Here is an 18203-nt window from a genome sequence, read left to right as displayed (position 1 = left end):
GGAGCTTTGTCTGATGCCCCTAACCCTGTATCTTCCCACGCGGACAAGGGCCACTAGGGCTTTCACTCAGCGCAAGACTTCATAATCGTACCCCTTTGAGCAGTGAGCACGCGTCGTACTCCGTATCGTTTCGAGTGTCGAGCGGGCTTCCGTGTCCAGGAGCCAGGGTGGCACCGGCGGAGGCTGCACTAGAAGCCCATTATTTTCCCTAGTCCAGCGCCACTCAAATCTCAATTCGTGATTTCTTGGGGAAACCCACGTGGCAATCATAATCCATGTCTGGCCGAGGTTAGACTCTAGAGTACTGGGGTCTGTCAGTGCTTCTTTTGAGACATCTCAGCTGTGCAAGACCACCTCGCCTCTTTCGCATGGGGCTGTACCGAGTCCAGGAGATTAATTTCGAGGAAACCGGCGACCCGAGAAAATTTTATGCGAGAAAAGAAATTCTCCGAGGCGGCTGGCAAGCGGATGACAGGCGTTCGCCTTCTTTGCGAGGATGTGATACTCGTACTCGTGTTCATACCGCGGGCTGCGTCAAAGGACCTCCCATACAAAGAAGGATCGCCTCATGCTTCAGATTGCGCACCGTGGAGACAAGACGTTCGCCCGAGTTATGTGATTGACAACACCGCACCAAGTTCGCCAATGTTCACTTTTGCCTGTGGCACTGCTAGTGCTCGGCGCCGAAGCCACACAAGTCAGCGGAGTAGGGGACACAGATTCACCACCAAGCGCATGCATTCAACATTATGGCGACACGCAACCGGGCCGAGAATCAGAGCCTAAATTTGCGTAGAGAAAGTGAAGATTGTTTGTGCCCAAACCTCTGGGTCAGCAATGCTCGTTTGATTGCGATGACATTCCTACCTTGCTTTTCGGACAGTAAGAGTGACATTGGGCTGACAGCGCGGCATCCCAGGGGTGAACAAGCGAGTCAATCGCAGTGCGATGGCTTACAAGCAATGGATTAGGTAGGAGGTACCTAGCTCGCTACCTAGTAGTAGGTAGATAGCATACCTTAGCTACCTAGGTACCTAGGTATGTACCGTGTATACCTAGCAAGTCGACTTCAGAAATAAATGGCACAGTCTAACTAGTATCTAGTAATAAGTATAAGGATCCCGCTGTGCTCAAGAGTAGATAGGATACCCTATATAAGTCAAGATAACCTAATAGTTAATAGTTAATCCCTTCTACTTTGCTACTACCGTACTCTCTTCTCGTAAGACTTGTGCCACTTATTTTTGAAGTCGGCTTGCTAGGTAGTATGTACTGTGTATATGTGGGATGCTGCGTGGTGGCTGCCAAGAAGTGAAATGACGACAACCCCAAAGTAGCAGCGAATGTCAACTTCAACTTCACATCAACAATCACCTCAAGGCATCACCTCGTTGGACGACGGCGGCGAAAAGTCCGAGCATCGCATCGCATCGCCCATGCCCTGAACTGCGTCACGTATCAGCCATCGTTAGAGCCTCCTCAGCTCCTCTTGCAAAAGTTGGTTCTGCTTGTACCAATCCAAATCGCGTGTCCTTTCCGATCGCCCTTCAATCGTTGGACTCTAGTAGAAGCCCGGTATATCTGCCAAAACCCGGCTAGGCCTCCAAGATAATGGCTGCTCAAGCTGGCGCAGAAGATCCTCTTGTCTCGGCCTTGCCTCCGGCCACCGACTACATGACTTACCTGACGTTATTGGAGTATCAACTGACCCCTCGGAACCTTCCCACATTGAGCAGACTCCTTAGCGACGATGACGGTAAACTTGCCGAAGAAATCGGATGGGATCTGTTGAAGCTCATCCTTCCCATGTTGAAAGATACCCCTGAAGAAGCTAATCGATGCTTGGAGATTGTTGCTCGACGGGGCAATCCCAGAGAAGTCGTCGTTCGCGTTGCCGAAGAGCTGGAGAAGCTGAGTGATGAAGTCCAGGGGTCAGAAAACGAAGATGACTTTGACGAGAGAGATGACCAAGATGACCTGCCGACCTTCCCTGGGGAAGCACCTCGAGTCCATCTGGGACAGATGACCCTGCAAGGCATGCCCGCCGATATGCCATCCCATGAAGGCGCCGGCGAATCGGGCAATGTACAGGAAACAGTATCAGACAAGGCACTAAAGTTGCAAGCCCTCTTCAATATGTTGAGCATCCTTCACCCTAGGATCAAAACACAGTTTCCCAGTCGCTTTCTTGCAACATCCCTGCCGGCCGCCCTGGGCGCTTATCGACAGGTACCCATCTCGACCGTGACTACTTCTTCATTCTTAACCATGCTGGAGAAGATAGCCGGCAGGAAACGGCCTCCATTGCCTCCACGCACCAGCACCCAAGGTGAGGGACCGTCTTCGAGCAAAGTACCACAGGATGTGCCTGCGTCGACCGCTCCTTTGCCGGATCCAGAGGCTAAGGCTGAAGAGGAGGACACTGGGGTCAATGAGCCTTCACAAGGTGAAAAGGCCATCATTTTCCGACTACTTGACGCCGTACTACTTGAGGTCTTGGACGAATATATGTCCTCACTGGCAACTCACGACCATCCCTCCATGTCCTGGACCGCTCGACTGCGGGAATATTGCGAGCCAAGAAGGGTTGTGCCTGGGAGGCCGACAGAAAACGCGGTCTGGGAGAAAACACCAGAATTGAAGGAACGTGACGCTCTCTTGGCCCGATTCTTCTCAATAAGCAAGCAGATGCAACTCGACGCTAACCAAGAGATTACAAAACTCGTCCACGAAGACGAGGACGAAGATCTCGAGAACCCCTACCATGACGAGACACCATCAGAATACCCAACTAAGCCATCTCAAATCCCATTCCCCAGAGCCGGAGTCATCTTCCTACACGCTTATCAATCCTATATAAACCCTTCCGACACAGAACCGCTGCTTACCACCTCCGAGCTCACAAAACTTATCGCGCATTCGTTTCCCCTCAGCGCAACCCCCACCATACCGCTGCCACCACTCCAGGACTCGCTCCTTTCTCTTTTGTACAAACGATCTCTGGCAGTCACTGCTGCCCCAACAACACCACAGCCCTCTCCAGCCAAATTTCTCCTTTTGATAAGCACATTGACTCAACTCTTTACCATCACCCCTTACCCGTCTCTCCGTGACTCGGCACATTATATCGCGACAAAATTGATACACGCGTACCCCGATCCATCCCTTCGCTTACAAGTCATTGCGCAAACACTTCGAGGAGACACGCTGAGCACTAACTGGGCAGAAATTGAAGATGAGCTGGAAGAGACTGAGCCGCCAGCGCCGGGGATTGATGAAGAGACGGGGCTCACAAGGAGCACTTCAGCGTTGCAGCCGCATCCAATTCCACTAGCACCTCCGCAGCAGCTCGGACTGTTGAAGGCTGTTGGGGTGGATTGGCTGAAGGCTGAATTTTCGGAGTGGATTAGTGCAGGAGCGCGAGCCCAGGCTGAAGAGGTACCCATGGTGATTGGTGCTCTGGATCCGTCGGCAATCCTCTTTGCACCGAATGATGCGGACAGAAAAGAGGAGACGAGTGAAGACAAGAACGACACAGACCGCTCACTGATCGATCTCCTCTTCCCGCCGGATATGCCCTCACTCGCTCTCTTCTCAAGCTCCTCCACAACAACCTCGACTTCTCCAGAAGAATCACCATTGGACAAATTACCCGACCTTCTTCTCTCGATCCCTTTCTACATCTCGACCCTTAATCTCATTTGCATTGTGCTCCCACATCTACCTTTCTCTCAGCATCCATCCTCATCCCTCAAATCTCGGATCTCGGCTCATCTCTCGTACCTGAACAACGCAGTGAATTTGCTGCTTGAGTTGCTTCAGCATGCACAGGCGTCGACTTCAAGTACGGCATCTGGAGAACCAGGAATGCGGGGAGGAGGCGCCGACGAGCATGAAGGATTCCTGGAAGAATCGCGTGCTGATATCTATGCGTTCCAGGATGCCTGTGTCAGGGCCACCGGGGTGTGGGAGAAGGTGGCATAATGGATGATGGTGGGGAGGGAGAGGACAGTACAAGGCTATCTATCCAGCATGTACACCTCAGCAAAAATGTTGGGACTGCGAGAAGGCAAAGGAGACAATGAGGAAGACTGGGAGGAAGTGAATGAAAAAAAATGATTGAGATATGGCAGTTACGTCCCAGTACTTCTTCGGACAGGATAAGGCACCAAGGGCGGCGTAGAATCCTTGTGCTGATGAGTCTTAAGAGTACGAGGATCAAAAATGAAGTAACCTAAAATGACAAGGACGGAGTTTTTATCTGTGTGTGGGCTCAAGAGATGGCTAAAGATAACTGGAGGTAGTCTAGTTTCCATCCTTGGATTCACTCTCTGTCATTCAATCAGTTCGTTTCTCTGTGATGATTGATTTTTCGATTGCGTTTTATGATTCGGTCGGGTGAGGAGATTATTTATTCGATCTTCTCTGCTCTGCTATCTAGCATCCCTCGACTGAGCAATGCAGATTTTATGTCCTTTGTCCACTTCTCCAGTCTCCTCCAGAAATTCGTACGCGAAGAACTGATCCGTTCCTGCTTGAAGCGCGAGACCTAACAGACACAAAAGGCAAAACAGGGCCAAACAATCCTCGCCTCTCCTGACTCTGTCATAAACAGCGATGGCGCATCGAAGAGCACAGTCCGAACCCAAGTTGTCTAGTTCGCCCTCTCCCCAGTCTAAAACTCCTTTCCGTTGACGCCATATTTGCATTCAAAGGACAAAGTCATGAACAGTTGAACAAGCAGTTCTGTTGATCTCGGGTCCCACAATCCAGAACACAACGCCAAAGGGGATTCGATGAGTCGGGACGAGGAAGCAGGACCAAGGACAAAACTCGCGGAACAAGTCGTGAACATTGGCCAGACGGTTGGTTCATGTGGCGACCCTGTTCTCTCCGAAAGCCCGAAGGCGCGGAAACTCGTCGGAACCCCACATTGGCTCCTTGGTTCCAATCCAACCCCACGACCAGTTGACGAGATGTGACCATGTGAACAGCTGAACCTTTCCGATTCTTTCCAGGTCGCCCTTCCGATCTTCGAACCAGAACCTGGGGGAGGAGACACGCCTAGAGGGCAGATCTCTCCTCACTGACATGGTTGTGGTTGGTTTTTCTTTTCGTATGCGCATCATACACCCCTCCGCGTTTATCCCGCCAGCTCCAATCCCCCCTCCCCCCGAGCTTTGATATGCGATGTCTCTTCGGCGCACGAATGCAAAAGCCGAAGCTCGACCGCAGTATCTCACATCGGCTGTGTTGTACCCTTCCCGATCAACTGCACAGCATCGACCTTTCCAAGAGTGTCTCAAAAGTAATCGGCTTAGTGTAGTTGTTTACGACCAGACGTCTTCCTGGTACACTCCACTGCTGCGCATGCTCTTGACCACTTGTTCGGCCTTCTTCTCATCCACTCCTCGCTCAGCAGCAATGATCTGAGCAAGGACTTCGTTGACTTCGCGAGCCATGTGAGCAGCATCACCACAGACGTAGAAATTAGCCTTCTGCTGCAGCAGATCATTGACCAGTTTCGCATTTTCTTTGAGCTGGTGTTGAACGTAGACCTTCTTCGAAGTCTCGCGAGAGAATGCGTTGAAGATGGTCAATTTGTCGCCCAAGACCTTCTTGTATTCCTGAAACATTCGGTTAGCAATCAAGCCCATGAACCAGATGAACAAAGTGTGAACTCACATCCCACTCGTCCTTGTAAAGCCAGTCTTCCGTCGATCGACGGCAGCCGTAGAAGAGTACCGTATGTCCGACTTCTTCACCTCTCTTGGCTTGCTCTACACGTTCTTGCACAAAACCTCGGAAAGGAGCGACACCGGTACCTGGACCGACCATGATGATGGGTTTGCTGGGATTTGAAGGCAGTTTGAAGTTGGAGTGACGCACATGAACCGGGACATGGATGCCATCGTACTTGTTGCGGGGCCCAGTAATGGCGTAGGTCAGACCGTGAGGTGATGGATCGGGTTCGCCGTTCTGCTTCTGCTTCAGAGCCAACAGATAGTTGGTAGTGACACCTTTGACAATGTGACCAGCACCGGGAACGCGGATCGATTCTACCACTGCAGTAATGGAGATCTTATCCGGCTGAACCAGTGAAGACGAAGAAATGGAGTAATAACGAGGTTGCAGCTTGTTGAGACCCTCAACAAGGCAAGAGAACGGGACGGCGGACCAAGGGCCAGGGTGAACAGCCGAGACAGCCTGGGCAATGTTCAACATCTGCGAGGCGACCTTTTCCTTGAAATAGTCGGCATCGGAACCCAGTTTCGCCATCTCCTTCTTTGCTTCCTCGTTGGGAGCAAAGGCGGCCAAGGTGGACAAGAACTGACGAGAAACAGGGGCACAGATTTCCATATGATAGCGAACAGCAGCGTCGTAAGTCGTTGGAGTCGGGAACGGCACCTTGGCGGTAGCGTCCATACCCTTCATGCTGATAACCTTGTGTCTCTTCTCTTCCAGACCAAAAGTCTTGATCAAGCGATCCACTTCCAAGCCTGCGTTCGTGGGCCAGACTGCGATATGGTCGCCGGTGGTGTAAGAGATGCCAGAACCAGACACGTCGATCTCGCAATGCAGGCAGTTTCGATCCTTGACCGTGAATAATTCCCTCGACTCGGCAATCGGGGCAATGAACGGGTTGTGAGCATTATAGGGGCCCTTCTGAGAGCCTTCGAGGTGGTTCTTGTTGGGCTCTCCCAGATAAACAGTGTCACTTTCTGGGGACAAATCATCTCTCTCTTCCACGCTGAAGACTGGTTCGTAGACGGCTTCACGTTCTTCCAGGCCCATTTTCTCGGCCAGAGCAGCCCACATGGGTTCTTTCCAGGCCAAAAAGTCTTCTTCCATGGTACCTGCGCCGTCGTCTCCTTCGCCCGCAGCACCGATTCTCTCCGCGCCCAACTTGGTCAAGATCTTGTCCAAATTGCGAACCATGGAGTTGTAGTGCTCGTACGTGTTATTGCCGAGGCCAAACGCGACATATTTGAGCTTACTCAGGGGCTTATCTTCAGAGCCTTCGGAGAAGGAAGGAGGATCCTGGTTCATGAATTCCCAGAATTCGACTGCGTTGTCGGTCGGTTCACCCTCGCCATAGGTGGCCATGACGAAGAAGGCAACTTTGTCCTCGGGGAATGTGTCTAGATTTTCATAGTCGTAGTCTTCCAGGTCCGCAGTCATTGTGCTCAACCCAAACCGAGCGTGACCTTCTTTTGCCAGACGGGAGGCATAATCCTCGGCAGTACCGGTCTGGGAGCCATAGAAGATGACGCAGTTCTTGCCCGACTCCTCCATCTTCTCGAGGATGTTGCGGGAGCCCTTCTTGGAAGCGCTGCCATTGAGGGCAGAGGTAGCGTAGGGGTCCTTGGGGACGCCCCAATAGGTGCCTTTGGTGAAGTAGGCGATGCTGCCGAGAAGCAGCAAGACGAGGACAACAATGTCCAGGGTGTCGACCTGAGCCATGGTGGGGATTTTGATGGGATGAGGCTCAGTGGACATGAGGTCTGCGAGTTGGTTCGAAAAGTGTAAAAAGAGGATGTCCTAAAGAAGCAGAGCGACGCTGCTTATATACGACCGCAGCCGCTCAATGGTGAGCAATTGGACAGCGTGGAGATACGGGCCTCGACGGGCACCCAACGGGTACTTGGGGGGCCGCGCGAACTGTGTGGCCTGATGTGGCCAAGATTACGGTGTGCAGAAGTGCAGATGTGCAGGTGTGCAGGTGCGCCGGGTGTGCACCTGGGTTGTTGGGTGCCTTGGTGGGGTAGACTGCGCAGGCGCTGTGTTTCCTCTTTTTTGTTTTCGCCTTGAATGTGTGGGCTGGGCGTCGCGTTACAGCTGGGAGATGGGGGGGCAGAGGGCGAGGGCGAGGGCAGTGTACGGTTCGGATGGAGGCCAATCAGTCGGTATGGCGGATGGCAGATGGGGCTAATTGATGAGGGCCTTATCGGGGGTGGTTCGTCGCCGTCGGAAATGGAAACCTTTCACAGAATTTCTCACTTGGGCTTTTGGGCAAAGAGGTCTTTCTGACTTGGACAAGTACAAAAGTGTAGCGTGAGAGAAGTTGAGGGTGAGCAAGCGCAGGTTTTTAAACCAAGTCTAGGACGTCCAGGATCAAAGCAGTGCGAGCAGACCGGCAATTGGGAGAATCGAGGAAATATAGAGGATCTGGGGTCTGGAGAAAGTGGCCTTCTAGGTTGCAGCGGCAAAGCGAGGTCGCGGAATTATTTGGTGGGTTCGGGCGAAGAATCACGGCTTTGCGCGCGATGCTCAGTGGCTCTGGTGGCTATGCGGCACCCGTCCTTTGTGGTGACTGGGCGACTGCCGGAAACAAACAATGGGCGGGATGAATGTTCGGAATTGGGAGAGCGAGGGAGAGCGAGAGCCTTGTGAGTCCCCCAGTAGGAATGTCGGGTTGTGAAGGACGGCAGTTGAAGTTTTTGGGCGGAGCGAAGAATGAAGAACAACAGCGAAGACAACACGGTAGCACTCTGAGGGGGATGCTGTTCTTCTTATTTCTATCCTCATCCAGAGATAGATCCGTCCCTTGGATACTACCCGATGTTCTCTACCGACGATGCCTACCTAGGTAATCATGGTGGGCTGGTGGCCTCTGACTGTGAATCTGAATGCAAGAATATAGAGAGTACCGAGTACTTTATTGTGCCTACCTAGGGACCTAGGGTATCTAACAGGGTCCGGGTCTGTGTGGGTTCATGTGGTGGCAACCCTTTTCTTACCTGTGCTGGCGGCCGGCCGCCCTCGCCGCCATCTCTTGCGAGTCTTCTCCCCACATCCCACGCATCTCCCACTGACACAGCATAACCAATTACCTCTTTCAAGGTTTACCTAAGCTACTCAGCACAGTCAGCACCACCCAAGCACAATATGAGAAGACGCCCTGGGTACAACACTCTCATACTACACGAGGCTCTTTTGCGGATGACGCTTATCCTACCCTGTAGCCGCCGCCGCCGTGGCAGGGGAAATCTTTACACCGCATCCAGCCAGGCAACCCTCAATTGTTCCCTCGTATACAAGGTACGAGGTACTAGTATCGTCTCCATGTCTTACGAGCCTATCGCAATCCCATTCGGACTACTCCGTGTGTCTCGTATCTACCAATGAGTCAGCCCAAAAATAACTTCGAAACATGGGCCCAGAAATTGCGCACAATGCACATAATACGGGGATCGCCTCTGAGGTGTCAATCTTTTGGGTCTCAGCAGGAGAGTGGGAAATGAATAACCACCATTTGGCGCCCAGTGCGAGTCAGCCAGGACTGTGATGATGAGACCGCCAATATCGCACGATGTGCTTGCAGTCCGCCTACAGTCCGCCTACAAGCACATCACGCTTCCCTTTTAGCTAGTTTCGTTTCCATGGTGCGGGATATCTATTGGTGTGCCTGGCTTGTAGACCGACTCAAACCGTTAAGAGTCGTCAGGCTGGCCTCATCTGATTCGACCACATGTGCCTTGTGACAGCGAATCGCACAGTGTAGCACATACAAGCCGGCCAATTTGTCGACAGTGACTGTCTTTTCGCAAACCGTCCTACACCCACGCTAGACAACAGAGGGCACTTATAGAATAACCAATGCAGCTCTCACTCTACCTGATTTCCTTTCTTCTCATCTCGTAGATGTCCTCCAGGATTGAGGGGCCTTTTTATGTGGATGTGATTGGTGGACATTCCTCGTTTGTACCTCTCCTTCGTCGCGGGCGATTAAAATTCCAACTTCAACCACAACTCATTACAGTCTTTCCTGTCTCTACACTCTGTACACTGCCTCCCACACCTTGCGCTATTCGGCTCAGAAGCAATGACGCAGTCTCTGCCCTCTCTTCAACGTCGGCCAACAGGGGCGCACAATGTTGCATAACCGTGAGTGCCAATTCGGAATCCTTCCGCTGCCGTTCAAACGATCCAACCCTCAATTCTCCCTCTCCACACGCCTGCAAGCTTTGCCCACGATCGATGCTCTGCGTCAAGATGAGCCCGGCAATGAGCACATGACCCCGTTCTAACCGTGTCCAATGCTATCAGATGCTCAGTCCGCTTCCAACGAGCCCTCCGTCTTCCCCCTCGATGGCCCCGGACCTGAACAGGTTTCCCAACCCTTGCCGAATGGCCGTCCACAACTCGCTCCCCCGATCCATACCAGAGACCCATCTGTGACGAGAGGCAGGCCTCAACAACCCGCGACGCAGGCATATCCTCCCAGTATCGCGGCTTCATCGCGTTCAGGCTCGGTGCAGCCCCAACCACATGGTTCAGAGTCATCTGTGAGCTCAAGAGGTGGATCCACAATCGATACCGCCCTGCAGAGGCGAACGTCAAACAGTTATGGCCATCACCGCCAGACATCCGTCATACATGGCCTGCAGCACTCCAGAAGCCCCAGCTTCAACTCTCCCTCAACCGCAAGCCCCCTAACCCCGGACTCATTGCTGAGCGCCCCCAGCTATGGGAGGTATCCGAATGCGAACCGACGCGGTCAGTACTCGAGTGCAGAGAACACCTCGGCCCACACCAGTCCAGTTTCCCCGTATCAAGGGCATACGCAAGGGCATTCCATTGATTCCCTGATCGATGGTGGCTCCTCGGTGCATGAGTCTGCTCCCTCCCAGCACAGGAGGCGCAAGGAGCAGTCGCGAACAAGACGTGGCCAGCAGGGTCATGCATATCACTCGTCCAGCACCCACCAGCAATCGGAACCGCGCACTCCGGGTGAATACGCCCTCTACCATCTTTTCCATGCATTTGTGGTGCGGGCTGACCACAGAATCAATCACTGCCTTACCCTTCTGGACAATGCTGTTGCGCCTGTGGAGCAAGCCTGTGGCCCGGGCGTTGACGTCGGGTTTGATCAATTGATAGCTTCGCTTGGACACATCTCTCGTCAAGGTCCAAAGCCTCTGGTGGATTCTTTGATGCTCTGGCGCAAAGGAAAGGGTGATGCCGCGGCCAGTTTGAAGAAGCAGGTCTATCAGCAGAGACTGCAGATGGGCCTGACCAATTCGTCTCTTCCTCCTTCACTGCCCAGACGTCATACAGAACCTCTTCAAGTTTTAGGAGAGAATGGTCTCCCACAGGCTGGCACCGAACAGAGTGCTTCCACGGAAGATGATCTTACGCAGGACTATCTGCTGGCAGATCGCCGCGCTACGATTTCGGTTTATATCCTCTGCCGAGTCCTGATCGCAATTTTTGAACAGAGCAGCCTGGCTGCGATAACCCAAGATCTGGCCAACAAGCTGGTGGACATCTTATTCACCCAGATAAGGGAGGTCGAACCTTCACAGATTTTGTCTTCGACCATCCGACTTGCCAATTGGAAGATCTATGGGGAGGTCTTAGGTCACATGAGTCGCCTCGACTTTGTCAATGTCACGTTCCGGTTTACCCAGCAACTTGAACAGTGGCAACTGGATTTCTCAAAAAGCCCGGGGACTGCCACAGCCAGAGACATCGAATCTCGTCTGGAATTACTCCTGCTGGGTATGCGCCATCTCCATATCTCTGTGGCGAGAGAAGCCGCCCCTAGTGTCGCCGAATTCTTGAGGACTCTTGCCGCCCTGTTCTCTGATGCACATGGACCTCGTGTGAAGCAAGCATATTGCCAGCTGTTCGAGCGGATGCTCACGGCCGTGGCAAGTAATCCCGAGTATTTTCAGACCCTGCCGAAATGGAAAGACTTCATAGAGATTGTCAACTCACGCCTAGGAAATATGTTGGTCAAGGTTCGTCATTGGAATACTGGCTTTCCGGTGTCGATTCTGCTCATGTGCGTTTCGCCTATTGAGGTGTTCTCCACGCAGTGGCTGCCAATGATCTCGAACCTGGCCCCAAAACTCAAAGATCGGTCGACACGAGCTTTGGCTTTGCAAGCAATCTGCCAGCTGGTCTGGACGTACCTCACACGGGTCACAGAAACCACCCAGGTCAAATTGCGTCGTTTGGAAGACATCATCAAAATCACAATTCCGCAAGGGAGAAAGACTCATGTTGTCTCAGAGCCATCTACCGCCGCCCCCTTAGTCCAGTTCATCAGAATCATCGGCTTTGCCGCTCAAGACCTCTGCTTCCGTTCAATTATCTTTCCCCTTCTCCATTATGACATGTTCCAAACGAGTCGAAGCCTCAAGATCGAAAACATGGAGCCAGAACGAATGGTTATTGGCATACGAGCGTTTCTCGCCGTCATGGCCGATTTGGAGAAGGATAGCACAAGCGGCCCTCCATTCCCTGCCTTCACCGGTCAATCGCAGAGTGCCGATGGTCTACCGTCCTCGCCCGGGAGCAGGAGGACTAGCCTGGGGATTGATTCACCGCTCCGACCGCGATTTGAAGATGAGGATCCCTCTTCGTTGCCAGTCAATACGGCCATCTTGGACGAAAACGCCAAGCAATACTATTTGCAGTTCTGTCAGATCTTGGGCAAGATCACGATCCTCTGCGACAACACTTTCGGCGGACAAGCTACGTTGAATGAGAAGCTGTCCTCAACGAGCGTGACTCCCAAGACTCCTCTCGCTGATGCCTTCACGTTAACTCGTGGCCAAGAGGGAACGGCTACAGACCAGCGCCAATTGTACTACGAACTGCTTCATGTCGCGATTCAAGCTCTTCCCCGCTGCTTCACCGATCATATTCCTTTAAGCCCTCTGATCAACCTTCTGTGCACGGGCTCTGCTCATGTACAAGCCAACATAGCAGCATCTGCCACACAATCTCTGAAAGCAATTGCAAAGCAGGGTCACGCTCAAGCTGTAGCAATCGCCTTTCCACGTTTCATTTTCCACTATGACTCCCAGTATTCTACAATGTCCGACGAGGGACGTCTTGGGCCGGCGCATATTGAGGCGACGTTGACGCTTTATCTTGAATTGCTACAAATCTGGACAGAGCAGCTCAAGCAAAAGGCAATGGCAAGCTCTTCAGAAACAAGAGATCGTTCAATCCCAGGGTCCCACCGAGCCTTGCAAATGGAACTCACAAATGTCATCCCGCATGTGGATGAAATCGAAGCCTATGGATTGTTCTTCCTTTGTTCGCAGTCTCGGCGTGTGAGAGCATTCGCTATCAAGGTTCTCCGTCTTGTCATCCAATTTGATTCGGTCCTCGGTCAAGAAGTACCGTCTAGAATCATAAAACTTCTTGAAGGCCAGTCATCAACAATTCTGGACCTACAAGAAGATGCGCTCAACGTCGCAGAACGCAGCCGACTGCAAAAGGACAAGCGTACTGGACCTGGCCAAAGCACGCTGATTGAGATTTGCAGCTCTGAAGTGTCATATGATTCAACCCTCTGGTTCAAGGCGTTTCCCAACCTGATCCGCGTTGTTTTTGATGCATGCCCAAATGCCATCGCCCTATGCCGTGGGACAGTCACGGACAGATTGATGATGATGCAGAATGATATTGAGGCCTTTTCAGAGACGACTGGTGCAAATGCGGCTGTACTCGAGTATCGCATGCAAGGACGAAGCTCGGCAACGTCTGCTGAAGTACTCTTCGAGCAGTGGAAGTTATATTTGATCATGGCCTGCGTCACTCTAAGCTCTCCCGGGGGCCAGTCTCGGAGCCAGCTTGCCGATGCTGCTGCACACTCGAGGAAAACTTCCAAGAGTACCGCAACAGCACAGGACAAGATGAGTTCTGCTCGGGCGTTGTTCTCTGCCATCATTCCAATGCTTGGTGCTGCCCCCGACGCTATTCGCGATGCGGTGGTCTCTGCTCTTGGCTCCATCAACCGCAAACTTTGCCGTACACTTCTCGAATCGCTGCAGTATGCCGTGATCAAGTGCAACGATGAGGCGAAGGCGAGAATCAATCATCAGAGAACTCCAAGTAGCCCACAGCGATCTCAGCAGACTGAACGACTGCGGACCGAGGTTACACATGTATACAAGCTCACAGCGGCCTTTTTACGACATGAGGACATCTACGAAGACGACTGGATCCTGCATAACCTTGTCAATTACACGAGGGATCTGCGCATCTTTCTGAGCGATACTGATGTACAGAATGATTGGCGATTCCAAAAATTGCGATACCATTTCTGCGGTTTGGTGGAGGAGGTCTTCGAAGGCGTGAACAGATCAAAGGCGCCATCCCGCTGGATGCCTTTCGAGTCGAGGAAGTCGGCATTTGCCTTGATGGAAGACTGGTGCGGCTACTCTGCAGAGCGGAATTTGATGGATCCTAGTCAAGGCCATACCCGCGATTTGCATGATCGGATGAACGCAAGTGCTGCCCTTGAGAAAGAGAAGAACAACTTGAGAGTAGCCGCTCTCAGCGCAATGGCGACCTTGTGCGCTGGCCCGATCAGCATCAAAACTGACAGCAATGCGATCCTGTCATTCAATCTCCAACGAATGCTGTCATGGATTGATACTATCTTCGCAACCAGCAACCATAAGATGCATACCATAGGGCGACGAGCACTTAAACTCCTCCTCATGCACAATCCAGAACATCTTGTGCTTGCAGAACATGCTATCGAACAATGCTACAGGACCGAGTCTTCAATGGCGTTGGAAAGCTATTTCAGTGTGGTTTCTGAGGTTCTCATTCAACAGCCGGAGTATCCTTTGGCCTTTTGGAAAATTCTCAGCATCATTGTGTTCACTTTGGGAAATGAAAATCGTGAAATCAGAATGCAGTCGGCGCATCTGATCCGCACTCTAGATGAGCGCCAACACAAGAGCACCAACCTTCAAGAGTTTGACATCAGCATTTCCGACAAGACGCGTGCTGTGTACAAACTGGCTCAATTCGAATACTCCAAAAGACTCGCCAAGGCCAACTCAGATATCGCATTCATGATCTTCTCCGAGTTTTCGCTCCATTACAAATCTGCGCGGAACGATCATCAGCGTAATATGGTAGTCGCCATCTTACCGTGGTTGCAAACACTCGAGCTTCAGGTCGACCCGGAGACGGGAACTCCCACTGCCGCCTCGTATATGCTTCTGGCAAACATGTTCGAGATAACGATTTGCTCGAGCAGCGCGATGCACAACGAAGTGCAAGCCTTGTGGCAGGCTCTGTCAACCGGACCTCACGCGGGAAATGTGCAATTGATCCTTGACTTTATTATTTACCTTTCGCTCGATCGCCGCGATCAGAACTTTGTCGAATACGCCAAGCAAATTGTCGTATACCTGTCTTCCACTCCTGCCGGTTCACGAGTGCTGGAATTTTTCATGTTGCAACTGACTCCGAAGAACATGGTCAATGACACAAAGCATGCTGATGTAGTGATGCCTGATACGAGGAACCTTCCCTATGTTGCTGATCTGACTTCTCTATTGCCCATGGGCAACAAACAGGTATGTTAGCCTTGGTATTCTGCAGAATTTCATACTGACGAGTCCATAGGTTGGTCTTTCTTTGGGTCAAGTCTCCGTGATTTTCCTAGTCGACCTCATGGTCACTCCGGTAACTTTGGCCAAAGATGAGGCGATCAAGCTCATTCACACAGTCCTTATCCTTTGGGACCACTACACAACGTCAGTTCAGGAACAGGCGAGAGAGATGCTGGTCCACCTTGTTCACGAGTTGGTTACCACAAAGATTGACTCGCAGATCCTTATTTCTGCCAAGTCCAGCATTGAAAGTCTTGTTGCGGCCATTCGAAGCAACAGTTCTCGGATAAGCTGGTCTTACGAGAGCAACACGAGAAAAGACGAAGATGATGGCGCTAGCAGAGTCCCGCAGGCAATGGGGGTCCTCACCTCAGAAGTTGTCAACATCTTCAACCTCGCGTTTGACAACTTCAGCGACAGCTGGGCCAAAGAAGCGTTGCACTGGGCCTCTATCTGTCCAGTCCGGCATTTGGCATGTCGGTCATTTCAAGTATTTCGCTGCATCTCTGTCAGCCTCGATGCTAGGATGCTTGCCGATATGCTTGCTCGACTTTCTAACACAATTGCCGACGAGCAGACGGACTATCAAACTTTTTCGATGGAGATCCTGACGACACTTAAAGTCATCATCGGAGCTCTGGAGCCCAAGAATCTCCTGCGATATCCGCAGCTCTTCTGGACGACATGCGCTTGTCTCAATACCATTCATGAGCGAGAATTCTATGAGACCTTGGGAATGCTCGAGAAATTCCTCGACAAATTGGATTTGTCCGCTCCGGATGTCACGGAGGCTATAATGAAGGGTCTGCCCGGAAAGTGGGATGGTGGTTTTGAGGGACTGCAATCACTCCTCTACAAAGGGCTGAAGTCTGCCGACAGCTTAGACAAGACTCTTTTCATTCTTCACAAGCTCGCAGAGCTGCCAGACTGCCAACTAGTCGGAAACGACAATCGTCTTCTCTACTGTGTCCTGGCAAACCTGCCACGATGGCTTCGAAACTTTGACCTGGACGATACCGAGCCTATGGCGATAGCTTCTGCACAAAGACTAGCAAAAGTGGCAAGTGCCGCCGGCCATGATCTTCTCTCGGCCTGTCTTGGACGCTTCGCCAACAACGAAATGACATCAAGTCAGGAGATGCTCAGCACAACCATTCAAGCCATGAAGGCAGCGTACTTCCCTGCATGTGATGCCCGAACCTTGATCTTCATGATCGGACTGTTAACCAACAAGACACCATGGTTCCGAGTCAAGCTGATGGACATTCTGTGCGAACTGATCCCGATTGTGAACATGAAAAGTCATGCCATCACAACGCATGGGCCGGATCTTATCTCTCCGTTACTGAGGCTATTGCAGACTGAGCATTGCACTCAGGCTCTGGAGGTGATGGATTATATCATGGAAGTTGCAGCTACGCCCATGGAAAAGCATCACATGCGTATGAGCATGGCTTCTGGTTCAGCAAAGGCTATCAGAAAAGAGTATGAACGGACACAGAGCCTTTACGGGATCCCTCACTCATCCGGCTGGTCTATCCCGACGCCTGCGATATATTCTAGCTTGACTAGGCACAATGTCCATGCCGTCTTCTATACATGTGGAGACTCGGAGTTCTCGAACGATCAAGACACCACCACTCCAGACGTTGAGTTCCAAGGTGACGATGGCTACACGGATTCATACTTCCCGCCTCAGAGTCGTGCCGAAACCATCCGGTCACTGGAAGTCGCGGCAGATGCCAATGTGAGTGACCTGGTCAACACACTTGACAGCCTCGATGATTTCTTTGACGACGTCGATGGTGACGACGTTCTGACTCCAACCGGAGCCAGTCAGCTTGGAGTCTCCGCAATCACCATTCCCACTCTTACTGAACAGAGCACGGCATTGTACGACGAGCAGACAGCTCCGATTCTTCGTCAGAGTCTGGCGCGGACTGCGTCGACAACGACGGTACAGGATGGATTTACCGAAGCCGGGCCCCTTCCTGGCATCAACCATCGAACTCAGCCCAGTCTCTCTTCTCCCCACTCTAATGCAGCTACACAATCATCCTTCTCCTCGATCGACGAGTTGGGAGGCCCAGGCCCTTCATTACCTAGTTCAACAAAGAAGCCAATACTCCAGAGCGTAATCAACCCAGTCAACTACACTCGACCTGGGCTTCACGCCAGATCAATCACCTCTCCAGCCAACCAATTTCCGGTGTCGCAACCAACTTCAAGTGGAATGGCTCCCATGACTGAAGGTGCTTCACTCAGGTCTCAGGATGATTATGCTGATCAGTATGATGAGGCTATTCTGTCGGATGGAGAGAACAGCCCTTTTCCCTCGCTGAGCATGACAATATCGAACCAGACCAAATCTTTGTCAGGGCCAGGGCCGTCCGAATTTCAGACAACCCCCGTTTCTGCAACCGAGAGTGGAGGCGCGTTCAGCCTGCAAGGAATGCGACGAGGCATGCGACGTCTCACAGGCGGTAAGAGTGAAAGCCAAAAAGAGAAGGAGAAGATCAAAGATTTGGCACGCTTACGCGCGCAATCTGGGGGCCAGGGTCAAGTGACTGCGGCGTTGCAGAGTCCCAGGGTTCCAAGAGTCCCTCCGGAGTATCTCAACGCTCCCAATACGAGCGGAGTCAGCCCAACCTCGAGCCCTGGAATTTGAGGGCATATGGGAATGAGATTTCTTTTTCGAATTTCCGTTTCTTTCAGCACGACGACGATACCCATAATAGAGCATCATGGAGCATGACAGCAGTATCATCGGCGTTTGTGAGCATTTCTCGGCGACGATATGTCTGTGTACCATATACAAAGGGTGTT

General features: G+C 52.0%; 3 protein-coding genes across 3 annotated transcripts; 2 read left to right on the top strand and 1 right to left on the bottom strand.

The window, feature by feature from the left end:
* Nucleotides 1-1611: 1611 nt before the first annotated feature.
* On the top strand, nt 1612-3984 carry Z520_01890 (uncharacterized protein; the record flags this gene model as incomplete). Its single annotated transcript, XM_016772404.1, has 1 exon — nt 1612-3984. One exon carries the CDS (start codon nt 1612-1614, stop codon nt 3982-3984), a length of 2373 nt encoding a protein of 790 aa, XP_016635874.1.
* Nucleotides 3985-5330: 1346 nt separating this feature from the next.
* On the bottom strand, nt 5331-7464 carry Z520_01889 (NADPH-cytochrome P450 reductase; the record flags this gene model as incomplete). The annotated part of the gene is made up of 2 exons (XM_016772403.1): nt 5331-5627; nt 5686-7464. 2 exons carry the CDS (start codon nt 7462-7464, stop codon nt 5331-5333), a joined length of 2076 nt encoding a protein of 691 aa, XP_016635873.1.
* Nucleotides 7465-10040: 2576 nt separating this feature from the next.
* Z520_01888 (uncharacterized protein) lies at nt 10041-18045 on the top strand (the record flags this gene model as incomplete). The annotated part of the gene is made up of 2 exons (XM_016772402.1): nt 10041-15341; nt 15391-18045. The coding sequence occupies 2 exons, from the start codon at nt 10041-10043 to the stop codon at nt 18043-18045; spliced, it is 7956 nt and encodes a 2651-aa protein (XP_016635872.1).
* Nucleotides 18046-18203: the final 158 nt, after the last annotated feature.

This window comes from Fonsecaea multimorphosa (assembly GCF_000836435.1).
Source record: "Fonsecaea multimorphosa CBS 102226 unplaced genomic scaffold supercont1.3, whole genome shotgun sequence".
NCBI classification, from domain to species: Eukaryota; Fungi; Ascomycota; class Eurotiomycetes; order Chaetothyriales; family Herpotrichiellaceae; genus Fonsecaea; species Fonsecaea multimorphosa.
This window is presented reverse-complemented; position numbering and strand designations above follow the sequence as displayed.